Consider the following 15,686-nt stretch of genomic DNA (forward strand, 5'->3'; position numbering starts at 1 on the left):
GTTTGCAAATATCCATTTAAGTATAGTGGAGTTACCTTTAAATAAGGTGTGCCAAAAATGTTCAAGTTTCAGATTAAAGTACAATTACTCTCGAGCAACTAATCTGAAATTCATTGAAATGAAAAGACAGCTTGTCATTATTTAATATCACATTGTCAAAAAACTTCAAGAATTTCTAAGGAAGAAGATTTTTCACTAGTCATACTTCAATGTGTCAATATCTCTGGAATGAAAAATTTGAAAATTGTAAAATGGAAAGGGAGCTTGTCTTTATGAAACCAAACATTGTGTAAAAACTATTCTTTTTAGGATATTTGATATAAATTAGAAATTTAATTTATTCTGCATTTTCAATTAATTTCAGATATATCACATAAAAGTTAAATATGGGACTTATTTGTCAAAATGTAAACAATTTTTTCTTTATCTGTGCAAATTCAGTTTTTCACCAAGCCTGTGAGATATTATAACGATCTTGCCAACTGTAAATACAACCTCTGTCTTAATTTTATCAGATTTGTTGTTCTGGATATATCATATGATTATTTGATTTTATTGTTTTCAAAATAAGACAGACATATGCACTCATGGCGCAGCTCTTAAAGCATAAAAATTATATTGTAACTTTATTTTCAAACTCAATTAAAAAGGAAAACTTTGTGCAAAATAATATTTTTGATATTCCGGGCTAAATGTTGTAACAGATTTGAGATTACTAATTTCTGTTAAAGGTACTATGCCAGATGAAATTTCGTCAGGACCTTCCTCTACACAGTCATCTAGACAGTCATCTAGAGAAGATGATTGCCTTCCTAAAACGACACAGTCATCTAGACAGTCATCTAGAGAAGATGATTGCCTTCCTAAAATGACGCAGTCATCTAGACAATCATCCAGAGAAAATGAATGCCTTTCTAATACGACACAGTCATCTAGACAGTCATCCAGAGAAAATGAATGCTTTTCTAATACAACACAGTCATCTAGACAGTCATCCAGAGAAAATGAATGCTTTTCTAATACGACACAGTCATCTAGACAGTCATCCAGAGAAGATCTTCCTAAAACTCCGCCAATATCTTTTGCACAATCACCTAGTTCTATGACATATAATGAAGGAACAGTCACCAGGTCAACTATGACTAAAAAACAAAAACCAAGGAATTTAGATCCCAGTCTAAGAAGAGTTTCAGAACAGGACAATATTCAACCAAATATTGTAGTTCCTAATATTCCTCCAGTATCAACCAATACATCAACAAAACCAACATCAGCCACATATACTCAACCATCATTTTCAAATGTTTCATCCGCTTCATTTAGAATAGCTCCTACTCCTGTTAGTATAAATTCAGCCTCAAATTTTGTGCCTATACCGAGAGGTGTTCGTGCTGCATCAGAGCCTGTTGTCCCTGGAAATGTGGTTTCAAGTTATAAACAAAATGTCATTACACCAAATCCTATGACAACCACAACATCTTGGTTTTCATCTACAGTCATACCATCAACTCCAAATGGTGAACAGAATATGATAACTGCACCTCCTTGTTCATCGGAAGCTTCTCAAAGGCTTATTCCAGCATCACATAGTAAATTTTCTAATAGTCAGCCAAGGACAACTACCACCTCCATAAACATACCAAAACCTAATGTTGGTTTTGTTGTTCCTAAAATAACGTCAGGTGCCGAAGCTGCAGGGTACTCGCCTCCAGGGCTAGAGACTTATGATAATGTATCTAAAGCTTTTCCTGTCCCAAGTACTGCAGATTTTATCCCTCAGACATCATCTGTTGCCACAGGGACAAATACTGTGCTACCCAACCGAGGTCTTCCTAGGAAACCTAAGACAGAATATGGTAATAAGAACAATAATTCTGTTGTAAATACTGCGACACTCATGGCAATGGTGTCCGACGAGGGAGATATAGGAGTTGATACTATTATAAAGTCAATGGAAACAGTCTGTCGAGGTGTCCGAGATGATTCTAACATACCATCTAATACCAATAACTTCCCCCCTTCTAGCAATGTAAATGTTCGTGTGGATAGGAGATTCAGTACAGGAAATGCCAATGTTCCGACACAGTCAAATTGTAATTTTAGAACAGCAAATCTGCCAACTATATCAGCTAGAGATTTTTCTCCAACAACACAGAATAGATCTATTTCTCCAAATTCTGGACCTAGAAGGACAGTTAGACCAAAGAAGAAAATATCTAGATGAAATTGTATTTTGAAATAGTTCTGTGATTATGATAAGATTTTGATTGCATGCAATATTTAGATATAAATATGTGAGTGTAATTATGGGCTTTTTTGCAACATATTCATTTCATGGTCTACATATTTAGTTCTTGTGCCAAAACATTTTGATAAGTCTACTGCTTGCTGTATTGATATTTAATTTCAGTAAGTTCTCTTATTTGAATATGCATGAAATATTTGCCACTGGACATTATGAAATTAATAATCAATCAGTAATTCCATTCTGAGAAGAGGCTAACTAGTCAGTGAGCAAAGTTCTGAACCCCAAAAAAATATTTCCATATAGATCTCTTCTGCTATTATATGATATATATCAGTTAAGTTATCCACATAGATCTCTTCTGCTATTATATGATATATATCAGTTAAGTTATCTACATAGATCTCTTCTGCTATTATATGATATATATCAGTTAAGTTATCCACATAGATCTCATCTGCTATTATATGATATATATCAGTTAAGTTATCCACATAGATCTCTTCTGTTATTATATGATATATATCAGTTAAGTTATCCACATAGATCTCATCTGCTATTATATGATATATATCAGTTAAGTTATCCACATAGATCTCTTCTGCTATTATATGATATATATCAGTTATGCTGTATTGTTTTCCATAAAGGAGAGAAAATTTTTGTTCCTGGAGACAAAAATCCACGTTAAAAATTTCAGCATTGTTTGTCAACACATAAAATTAAGTGACCTGTGATTTTCAAAGTATACTAGGATATAGCTGTTTAGGATATTTCTGTTTTTAGAACTGTTGAACTTTAACACTATATTTATTATTTGTTGGTAAGTTACAGCATGTACAGTAACAACATTCCGCTAAAACTTAGAACTGCAGGGTAAAATCATTATTACGAGCCGAAATTTGTATAATTTATATTAATTGATATCAGGTCTTCAGAGTCCTTTTTTTTCTTTTATCAGAATCTGTTTTTAGAGTTGCTGCAATTGTAAAGTACTTAGGTGCTATACTAGTGAAAAACTATATAATGTATGTCTCTTATCTAATAATCATCAGTGAAATGGAACACAGCCTTTCTGTCTTTAAACATTTCCAAACTGGTCTGAAGAATTTTTAAAGTTTAAAAAAACTTTTCTATTTAGATATTGTATGTTATCTAGAAGCTGTATACCAATCAATGGCCATGGTTGGTACAAATGGAACATTTTCTATTTTTGTCGAGCCTTCGACTTTTGTCGAAAAAGCGAGACATAGCGATCCTACATTCCGTCGGTGGCGTCGTCGTCGGCGGCGTCCACAAATATTCACTCTGTGGTTAAAGTTTTTGAAATTTTAATAACTTTCTTAAACTACCCTGGATTTCTACCAAACTTGGACAGAAGCTTGTTTATGATCATAAGATATTATTCAAAAGTAAATTTTGTAAAAAAAAAATTCCATTTTTTCCGTATTTTACTTATAAATGGACTTAGTTTTTCTGCCAGGAAACATTACATTTACTCTGTGGTTAAAGTTTTTGAAATTTTAATAACTTTCTTAAACTATCCTGGATTTGTACCAAACTTGGAAAGAAGCTTGTTTGTGATCATAAGATAGTTTCCAGAAGTAAATTTTGTAAAAAAAAAAATCCATTTTTTCCGTATTTTACTTATAAATGGACTTAGTTTTTCTGCCAGTTAACATTACATTCACTCTGTGGTTAAAGTTTTTAAAATTTTAACAACTTTCTTAAACTATCCTGGATTTGTACCAAACTTGGACAGAAGCTTGTTTATGATTAAAAGCTAGTATCTAAAAGGAAATTTTGTTAAAATTTTGTTCCATTTTTCCGTATTTTACTTATAAATGGACTTAGTTTTTCTTCCAGTTAACATTACATAACAGTCGGCAGTTTAAGTTTTTATTTTAAAACATTTATTAGATTCATAAACTATCCTGGATTTTTCCCAAATTTGGACAGAAGCTACTTACAATCAAAAGATAGTATAGAGAGGAATATTTTTATTAATTTTTTTCCTCATTTTTGTTGAGCCTGTGATTAACAGCAAAAGTAGGCGAGACACTGGGTTCCGCGGAACCCTTACAAATTTTTGGATTATGTAGAGACGGAATAAAACTATTAATTTCTTTTTCTTCAAAACTATAGATAATCATTTTTGACATTCCTGAATCATTCATTGTTTTGGTTATATGACCACAACTAAATGGCAACCATGAATGATAATTGCAGTAAAAATTGAAAACAAAATAGTGAAATTTCAACTTTTCTTTTAGTAATTAATTTATCAATGTACTACAAGCCAATTTTTTGATTTCCTTAGAGAGCTTAAGGAGTCAATATTAATTATATTTGTACCTTCAATAGTACATTTCAACCAATAAATGAATCTATTTAATTGTATGTCTAAAAGTCTCAAGAGATAAATCTCTATGTATTCTAAATCTAAAAAAAATCAGTAAAATTCTACGGAAGTCAGGATTGAAAAATTTGGTTTTAGACCAACGCACACTCACATAGCGAACAGCTATTGCATTTTGTGGGTTTGTATTGTTAAGATTTTACAGTACTTTTAACAATGTAAACCCAAACTCCAACTATTATATAATTTTTCCTTCCCAGCATGTGAATTTTGTTTTGTGCTTTCTGTTTTTTTGAAATACATGTTCATGACATCAAGAAATGTTCATGACATTACCACACGAATGCAAATTGTTGCTTATTTTTTTTGAAAGTTTGTGCTCCCTTTATGTTATACATGTATTTACAATTTATGAACTAAAATGCAACTGCACACATATCTTTTCTTAGTTATAACATATTTTATTGTTGAAATAATACATGACAAAAAGATTGGACACAAGTTATATAATTTAGAAATGTAGTCTCTGTCACTCTTTTGAAAAATTACTTAAGAATTGAATGAGATACTGTAAATTCAGAAATTATTGTGTGCATTTATTATTGCGATTTTTGAAGAATGGACTAAAATGCAAGATTAATTATTGCGATTTCAGGAAAATCTGCATACAGATATAAGTATTAGATATCAAAATGCGGGTTCTTATTATTGCGATTTTCATCCACTCGCATTATTCGCATTACTAAAAACCTCACAATAATTTCTGAATTTACAGTACACAGAATCTCAACAAGTTATCTCCCTTATTTAAAGGTAAGTAGATGTATGTTTTTATCTATTTAACGATTGATGATCTATTTATTACATATAAGGGTTTCAAATATTCAACCACAGATTTTTACTACAAAACTGTAAAGTATTTCCCTTTTGGAATTTCTACACAATAATCTATTGAAAGTTGATATATATTTATTGAACATTATTATGCAATGTAATATTTTATGTATATATAATTTACACTTTGTTGAGCCGATTTTCTGGTTACTTTTTGACTTGTTACGATTTGTTTACATTTTGTTTAAAAAGCAATTGTATTGTTATGGTTATTCTATGCAGCTTATGATATTTCTGAGTTATACATTACAATGTAAAATAGCATTTAAAAATTAATTATTATGTTTAGAATATGTTATTTTTTTGCAAAGTGGTGCTTTTTATTATTATTTATTTCAACCAAACTGTGCTGAAGATTAGTAACTCATTTTATTTAACTGTTTTCATTTAGCATCAAGTACTGATTCATGCCCCTTTTTGAGGCCACAATTCTTTTACTTTATAAAAATATTGAGATGTGGAATTGTCAATGAGACAACTATCCACCAAAGACAGAAAATTACAGGACAAAATTAAGCAAAACATCTACCCTATAGTATTTTTTCACAAGCAAGAGATTTTTTCTTTGAATTATCTTTCCTTAGTTAGAAGCAAGATATATATAAAAATAATTGTTTGATTCTATGTTGAAAAATCCTTTAAATTTTTATGAATAGAGAAGATTTGGAAAAAGCCAATGAAGCAACCAAACAACACAAAAACTCAAAAGATAGACATTTTGTTTTATTGTAAAAAAAATTGGCACATCGTTATTTCAATTATTAAAAAAAGCAAAACTTTGAAAGGGGAATCAGCCTCTCATTTATAATGCTGTTTTTTTGGGGGAAAAACTGTAAATAGAGTCAAAAACTGGTGCAGAAAAAGGATTAGCCATGGCCTGAGATGTGAAAATGAAAACAGTCAGTGCTTTTACTTGAAAACAGTGCTACTACTAAGAAAAAAGTTTCTCTAATTCTTACCCGATTTATCCTTTTCCTGACCTGTTGATTATTTTTATTTAATCAACGTGTGGTTCGTTTGATCTCAGTTCTTCATTGGTCAAAATTGGATTATGACACCAAGTTTTCTTGCTTTCCTCTGAATTTCCTATTGTGACATCATGAAAAAAGGCGACCATGCCTGATAACGTCACATAGAAAGAACACATCTTTTTGCAAATCTTTCGAAAAGAAGGAATAAGGTTGTCTATATATCTCCCAAAAGTCATTATAGAAACAGATTCCACCACCAAATCTTGTGCAAAACGATATTTATACACTCGACAGTTAAAATTTAAATATTTAAAAACACTTGGCAAGCCTCACGTTTTAAATTTGAAAATTTAACTGTCTAGAGTGGATAAATATCGTATCACATGTAGTGCAGTGGTAGAATCTATAAAATACTTTTAATTTAGATCTGAAACAAATGGATCATTTTATTTATTCTATGTAATAGTCTTATAAAGCTTTCAGCATTTGTTTTATTGTGCTTTGTTAATAGTATTGAAAAGAACTGACAATTCTGTCATTGATTCATTTGTTTTTTTTCATGTATGTATTGTAAAGCAGTGTGGAACATTCAGTTGAAACAAGTACCAATAAATTCTGAACAATTGTTTCCATTTTACAAAATGTAAAAACATGGTCTTCAATGTTTTTATGCATATGATTTACACTCATGCAATGAAATTTCATGCATGCAAGTACTTTTTGTAATATCGTTTAATATACAAATTTTGCAATATTAACCTTTTCCCCTTGCTCTTTTGAAGGGCTTTCAATCATCCAGAAATAGAATTTTAGTTCTAACAAATGTGTTCTGCTGATATCTTCCCATTTTCACTATCGGCTATTAATTCTGGTCACATGTTTTACTAAAGTAAGATTTAGCATTTGATTTATATAGTCAGAGGATCCACTGGTGTCAGTCAGAATCTTACTTGTTCAAATGAGAGTAAAATTAACTTGAGATACATTTTTTTGCTTCTCCAAGTAAAAATATGCAGACTACACTTTTAATTAGAGTTCCCCCCCCTTTTTAAATGTTACCATTATCTGTAGTAGTCTAACTTATAAAAGTAAGTGTTGAAACTGTAGTGTGCATCTTTCATTTGTCAGACTGAAACCACATTTTTTTTTTTAAAGAGAACAGCAACCCAACCAGGGAAATTTTGTTCATCAATTACCCTTTAGTATAAAAAAACAGGGTTTCAGAAGTCACCAAAAGCAGTGCATTTAAGTCTGGAAAAGACAATTTTTTATTTATGATGTACCATCTCAAGATATTTTTTGTCATATTTAATGGCACTTTTTTGTTATTTCATGTGGTACATTTGTGATCAATAAAGTATTATAGCTGTAAATAAAATAAATGTAAACAGCATTATTACATACATGTATATGAGTGTGTTGGATCTTACTTGTAAAGGTTAAATCTGACTTTGATAAGTAATTTAAACCTTTTTTTTAACAAGTAAGAAATATTCAGACTTACACAAGCTGATCCCTTGACTGTTATATATATATGAAAAATTTCCTAGGTATCATATAAAAAGAAAAATAGTAGTTTTCTTGTAACTGAATGTACACTAAAATATCAGTTAGTCACATTAAACAAAAAGTATTTTACTAATGGTCCCAGCTTTTGCTGAAATCATTTTATTGAATTGTATGCATGTTTTTTTCTTTGGCTCTATAATGGCTGTTGTTGCCTTGATTTTTCTGTTAATAAATATTAGAATGGGAAAGTTGACATTGTTCTACAGTTTGTACTGGTATTTAACAAATAAAATTTGTTAAACATAAAAGAGAGTTGTTTCATTTAATATCAATTGAGTTGAGAAATTGTTATTAGATCTTTCCCATAAATAGGTCTTTATAATCTACCAACTATTGGGTTATTTTTGTGTTATTTTCCATTGTGCAACGTGTTGCAGGGGACATAGAAATACCAGGCGTCCGTCCATTTGTCAGTAGGTTTATATTAGCAATATCTTGGACGAGTTCCAAAATCAGTGCTGATCAATTATTTTTATACGACCGCGCGATCGTATATTGGTATCACGTCGGCGTGGTCCAAAGACATTTGGTTTCCGGACAATAACTTAAGTTTAAGTGTATGGATCTCTATGAAATTTGAGCACAAGGTTCAATACCACAAGTAGAAGGTTGTGATTCATTTTGGGGTCAATTGCCCAAACCGTTCAGGAATTAGGGGCCAAAAAGGGTCCAAAACAAGCATTTTTCTAGTTTTCAGACAATAACTTGTGTTTAAGTGTATGGATGTCTCTTAATTTGTACCACATTTTACAAAAAGAAAATTTCTTCAAAATTATTTTTTTTTGGAAAAGGGGGGGGGGGGGGGGGGTAAACAAAAATTTTGGGGGAGGGGGCAATTTTTTTTTCCTCAAAAGAAAATTCTCTTCAAATATTTTTTTTTGGAGGAAAGCGGGGGGGGGGGGGGGGGGGGGGGGTAATTGAAATTTTTTTGGGGGGGTTTATTTTTTTATCTCAAGTTTTAAGAAATTGTCAATTTTCTAAAGAAAAAAAAGACTACATTTATTCTGTGTCAGAAACCTATAATGTGTCAAATATTTAATTACAATCCAAATTCAAACCTGTATCAACCTTCAATATTGTGTCCATTTTTGCCCCAACTGTTCAGGGTTGGACCTCTGCGGTTGTATCTAGCTGCACTCGGCGAAGCAGTTTATTAAAAGAGTTAGGCCCCTTGGAAACATTAATTATATGGAAAATTGCATCGTTAGCGCTCTCATGTGTACAATTCTTGCCAGATTTTTATTAAACTTGTATCATAGGTTTATATTAGCAATGTCTTGGACGAGTTCAAAAATCAGTGCCGATCAATTATTTTTAAAAGAGTAATGTTCCTTGGAAATATTGATTATATGGAAAATTGCCTTGTGAGTGCTCTAATGTGTACAATTCATGCCAGATCTTTATGAAATTTATATTACAGGTTTATATCATCAATGTCTTTGACGAGTTCCAAAATCAGTGTTGATCATTCTTTTTATAAAAGAGTTATGCCCCTTGGAAACATTAATTATATGGAAAATTACATTATAAGCGCTCTCATGTGTAGAATTCTTGCCAGAATTTTATGAAACTTTATCATAGGTTTATATCAGCAATGTCTTTGAAGAGTTCAAAAATCAGTGCCGATCAATTATTTTTAAAAGAGTAATGTTCCTTGGAAATATTGATTATATGGAAAATTACCTTGTGAGTGCTCTAATGTGTACAATTCATGCCAGATCTTTATGAAATTTATATTATAGGTTTATATCATCAATGTCTTTGACGAGTTCCAAAATCAGTGTTGATCATTTTTTTTATAAAAGAGTTATGCCCCTTGGAAACATTAATTATATGGAAAATTACATTATAAGCGCTCTCATGTGTAGAATTCTTGCCAGAATTTTATGAAACTTTATCATAGGTTTATATCAGCAATGTCTTTGACGAGTTCAAAAATCAGTGCTGATCAATTATTTTTAAAAGAGTAATGTTCCTTGGAAATATTGATTATATCGAAAATTGCCTTGTGAGTGCTCTAACGTGTACAATTCATTACAGATCTTTATGAAATTTATATTATAGGTTTATATCATCAATGTCTTTGACGAGTTCCAAAATCAGTGTTGATCATTTTTTTTATAAAAGAGTTATGCCCCTTGGAAATATTGATTATATGAAAAATTGCATTGTTAGTGCTCTCATGTGTACAATTCTTGCCCGATTTTTATGAAATTAATGTTTTTAGTTTATATCATCAATGTCAAATTTTAAAAATCAGTGCTGATCAAATATTTTTAATGATTTATGCCCCTTGGAAATATTAATTATAACAGAAATCGCATTGCATTTGCTCTGAAGCCTTCATATCTCTAAGATATTTTTGAAAAGTTTTAAAGAACAAAAAATGTGTTTTTATTTCCCCGCAACTGAAAGTTGGGGCATATTGTTTTACCCCTGTCCGTCCATCTGTCCGTCTGTCCCATTATGGGTATATAGTTATTCCAGATAAATAAATACTTGCATAAGAGGTGCATAATGTTTACAGATAAATCCTCCTACAGTTTGAATGCTAGGAAGTTTTTACTTTGCTGGCTGTTTGTACATATATTGAAGGTTTGAATGTGGCTAGGGTTTTGATTTTTATCGATATTTGCTCTTTTGGGAAAAAGTTGAACTTTGTCATTTTTGGAGTATATACTTGCATAAGAGGTGCATAGCATTTCCGGATAACTCCTCCTACAGTGAACCATAGACCTATGTGCTCCCATGCTCAACATTGTGTATTTTAAAATAACACTTTGCATCTGGGGGGGGGGGGGGGGGGGGGGGGCATAATTTGTGTCTCCCAGACACAATAATATCTCAAAGAAAGTCCTACATTGACTTTGTTATAATACAGTTACTTCAGAGTGGAGAGTTCGGGCATCACTGTCTAGTTTTAGTTATTATCCTTGTACCTTGGATAGATAAAATATGTGCAACGTTGAGGCGAAATTGGAACTCTGTGTTCTTGTATGTTTTGTGTGCAACTTGGGTCTTAAATAGGGCAGTTAAATCTTTTTGCCATGTTCTTTATTAGAGGCCTTAATCTGCAAAGCATTTGATGAACAGTTAAATGTTTGTGTGGGGTAAATGTCAAAGTAAAAGATCTACTGCCAAGCAAAAATTAGAACCACCAAAATTCCTAGATATATGGTAAAATGTATTTATTTGTTAACATTGGGAAGAAACAATTGTATGTCAACAAAGAATAAAATTTTCCAGTAAATTTTACCTCCTACTGCATATTATTGTATATGATAATCTAGAAGCACAATCTTTTATGAAGGATGAGATACAGGTGCACTGGCATTAATTATTCCACTTTATTTTATCTGAACATGGTTCAATCATCATAACATGTACTTAATTATGAAAAAGAGACATTAACAGTAACTGTATGATGACCTCTAGATGTCCGGATTAGTTTCCAAGGTCACTTTATCATTGATTTCTTCACCGAATTTCGGGTATCCTACATATTTTACACTATCTATAGAAAACCCAATAATCTGTTTATTGTTCTATTACTGTGTTTTTCCCCTCTCTCAGACAGTTTTACACTTGACGAAAGCAAGCTTATTAACATCTCCTCACACATTATAACATTGCTGATCAATTCTACTCTGACATTGTGACCTTGCTGATAATGCCTGCGCACCTTCTAAAGCTGTGATGTGAGAACTAGAGTGACTGAGTAGGAAGATAAAGACAAAGTGAAGGTCGATAAGGCCAGTCACATGACAAGTCAAAATAAACTTTAAAACCAAGTAATTTGGCTGGGAAGCTGACAATAGGTCTCATACTATAACATGAATTCAATGATATTTGGTATGCAGTTGTATAAGAACTGGCACATCTCATTTCCATGAAGATAATTTGGCCTCGTCCCCTCAGACATGGTCATGAAATTTTACCATAGTTAACATGTGAAAGTTTGTGATTAGGTCAGTGTGAAGGGAACCTGATGCAACCCTTCACAAGTTACTTACAAACTAACACATAACAGAAGATTCAGTTTAAAACAGAACATTTGAATTATAAACCAACCTTTTTGAAAGAGGCATTTAATTTTGTTATCCACTACTCTACCAGCACGTTGCAGAAGGGTAGGAGGGGCAGCATAGATGTTATTTTGATAAGATTGAAACATAAACATACAAGATGATATCTACTGTATTATGCATACTGCATGAACACCAGTAATTTTTATACGACCGCAAAAATTAAAATTTTTTTGGTCGTATATTGGTATGACGTTGGCGTCGTCGTCGATGTCGTCGTCGTCTGGCGTCGTCCGGCGTCGTCCGAAGACACATTGGTTTTCGCACTCTAACTTTAGTTTAAGTGAATGGATCTCAATGAGATTTTACCATAAGGTTCAATACCACGAAAGGAAGGTTGGGATTGATTTTGGGGGTTATGGTACCAACAGTTAAGGAATAAGGGGCCAAAAAGGGGCCAAAAATAAGCATTTTTGTAACTTCCAGACAATAACTTGTGTGTAAGTGTATGGATCTCTCTGACATTGTACCACAAGGTTCCATATCACAAAGGGAAGGCTGTAATTGATTTTGGGGGTAATTGCCTCAAAATTGTAGGAATTAGGGGCCAAAAAAGGGGCAAAAAACAAGCATTTTTCTAGTTTCATGACAATAACTTGTGTGTAAGTGTTTGGATATTTCTGAAATTGTACTACAAGGTTCCATATCACAAAGGGAAAGCTGGAATTGAGTTTGGGGGTAATTGCCTGAAACGTTTAGGAATTGGGGGCCAAAAAGGGGCCAAAAATAAGCATTTTTCTAGTTTCCTGACAATAACTTGTGTTCAAGTGTATGGATCTCTCTGAAATTGTACTGCAAGGTACCATACCACAAAGGGAAGGCTGGGATTGAGTTTGAGGGTGATGAATCATAAGGGGGTTCAAAGAATTTGGAGGGGGGGATTTTTTTTTTTTCTTTTTTTTTCTTTTTTTCCTTTTTTTTTTCTTTTAAAATTTTCCATTTTAAGTTGGTTATTTCTGATTTATATTTAAAAGCAAATTATAATGATATGGTAGGAGATACACACCAAACAGGATGTGTAAATTATTATATAATAAGTATTGTGCAATAGCAAGAAATTTTCAATTGCACAGTATTGCACAATAGCAAGAAATCTTCAATTGCACAGTATTGCGCAATAGCAAGAAATCTTCAATTGCACAGTATTGCGCAATAGCAAGAAATATTCAAAAGCACAATATTGCGCAATAGCAAGAAATTGTCAATTGTACAGTATTGCGCAATAGCAAGAAATATTCAATTGCACAGTATTGTGCAAAAGAAGATACTTCGTATAAATTGCTTATTTCTTGATCAATTTCAATGGGGTTTTATTCTTGAATTCTTGGGGTCTTTAATATGCTGAATCTAACCGTGTATTTAGTTTTTGGATTTTGGGCCCCGTTTTTAAATTGGTCCACATTGAGGTCCAAAGGGTCCAAAATTTAACTTTGTTTGATTTCATCAAAAATTGAATTATTGGGGTTCTTTGATATGCCGAATCTAACAGTGTATTTAGATTCTTAATTTTTGGTTCCGTTTTCAAATTGGTCTACATTAAGGTCCAAAGGGTCCAAAATTAAACTTAGTTTGATTTTAACAAAAATTGAATTTTTAGGGTTCTTTGATATGCTGAATCTAAACATGTATTTAGATTTTTGATTATGGGCCCAGTTTTCAAGTTGGTCCAAATCGGGGTCCAAAATTAAACTTTGTTTGATTTCAACAAAAATTGATTATATGGGGTTCTTTGATATGCTGAATCTAACCATGTATTTAGATTTTTGATTTTTGGGCCCCGTTATCAACTTTGTCCACATTGAGGTCAAAAGGGTCCAAAATTAAACTTTGTTTGATTTCATCAAAAATTGAATTCTTGGGGTTCTTTGATATGCTGAATCTAACCATGTATTTAGATTTTGGATATTGGACCATAATAGGTGAATGTCCAATTTAAAATTTTTAAGTTCTTAGACCACATTCATTCTGTGTCAGAAACCTATGCTGTGTCAAATATTTAATCACAATCCAAATTCAGAGCTGTATCAAGCTTGAATGTTGTGTCCATACTTGCCCCAACTGTTCAGGGTTCGACCTCTGCGGTCGTATCAAGCTGCGCCCTGCGGAGCATTTTATTATGCTTGCGACCAATAGTTAAGGAAGCCAAATCAAATTGTTGACCATTAAACTAGAAGGGAACTAAACAGGAAAGTCAAATATGTATGTGGTCAACTTTGCCTCCAGAAGTGATAAGGTCAGTTTAAAGGGAACCACTTGTTGAAGGTCAATAATATTTGGTATATAGTTGTATAAGAGCGGACAAATCTTATTGCTGTGGAGATTATTCAGCCACGCCCCCTCAGTCATGGTCTTGAAATTTTTGCATAGTTTACATGTTCAAGTTTGTGATAAAGTCAGTGTATTAAAGATAAACAACTACTTGCAAGTATCAGAGTTGTATTAGAATATGCACATCTCATTTCCATGGAGATCATGCGGTACCACCCCTTCATCATGGTTCATTGACTTTTGCATAGTTTACATGTTAAAAGTTGTGTAGGTTGTGTAGGTAAGTTCAAGGGAACTACAAAAGATAAGTCAACGATATTTGGTATGCAGTTATATGACCATTGCCATTCTTATTTCAACAGATGTAATTTGGCCATGTACCTTCAGTTATGGTTCATTACCTTATAAAACTAAGGAGATGTGGTATGATTACCAATGAGACAACTGAGTTCAAATGAAGTGGATGTAAGCAATTATAGGCAACCGTACAGCCTTCAACAAAAGAAAAACCCACAACATAAGAACAAAATATAAAAATCAGTTGAAAAGGGCTTAACTCATAAGATCTATACAAAACAGAAAAACATCCAACAAAAACACAATTTTAATATCAAAATCTGCATTCTACTCAGATTACATAAAGGCAAGACACGTCTTACAAGTTTATTTATTCTTTCCTTTCATAAAACCTGCTGGAGCATATAGATATACCATTGTTTGTCCTACCTTGAAGACCATATGCGCTTTTACCATTATTTGGAATTTCGTCCACTATGGTCTTATCTTTTTTATGTTTTATTCTTCTTAAGAACCACTGATTCAAATCTATACGGGAAAGATTGAGTCCTATGCAAGTTCAATTTAAGCTCAACTTATATAACCAATCCATATTTTTAAGCCGGTCCCAAGTCAGGAACTTTGTCAGTGATTGTCTCTAGTTTTGTTGTAATTTTTTGCAGCAGTTAGGGATTTATAGGTTGAGTACTGTGGATTCATTATTATTCGTGGGATACAAATTTTCCTAGATTTCATGGGTATAGATAAACAATGAATTAAATGTTAAATTAAGTAAAATTTTCTGTAGGCTTGTTTTAAGTTATTTTCAAAAACCATGAAAATAGTTTTTCCTCAATCTACGAAAAAAATTAACACCCACAAAACAAGTGACACTGCGAGCTACTGCTCACTGATGATACCCCCGCCCAAATACTTGACGGTAAACAGGAAATTGTTGAGTGATGAATCTGAAAACGCATCACACAGTATAGCTGAATTGTATATAATCCCTGAAATCA

At 32.3% G+C, this 15,686-nt stretch overlaps 1 protein-coding gene across 1 annotated transcript in view; it reads left to right on the forward strand.

Moving 5' to 3' along the window:
* Positions 1-8,286, forward strand: part of LOC127716354 (serine-rich adhesin for platelets-like) — a 37,334-nt gene extending 29,048 nt beyond the window's left edge. The window contains exon 5 of the mRNA XM_052222525.1: positions 732-8,286. Within this exon, the coding sequence (XP_052078485.1) occupies positions 732-2,224 (1,493 nt within the window). The 3' untranslated portion in view covers positions 2,225-8,286. The remainder of the gene's footprint in view (positions 1-731) is intronic.
* Positions 8,287-15,686: the final 7,400 nt, after the last annotated feature.

The sequence above is a fragment of the Mytilus californianus genome, unplaced genomic scaffold (genome assembly GCF_021869535.1).
Source record: "Mytilus californianus isolate M0D057914Y unplaced genomic scaffold, xbMytCali1.0.p SCAF_9, whole genome shotgun sequence".
Lineage (NCBI taxonomy): Eukaryota > Metazoa > Mollusca > Bivalvia > Mytilida > Mytilidae > Mytilus > Mytilus californianus.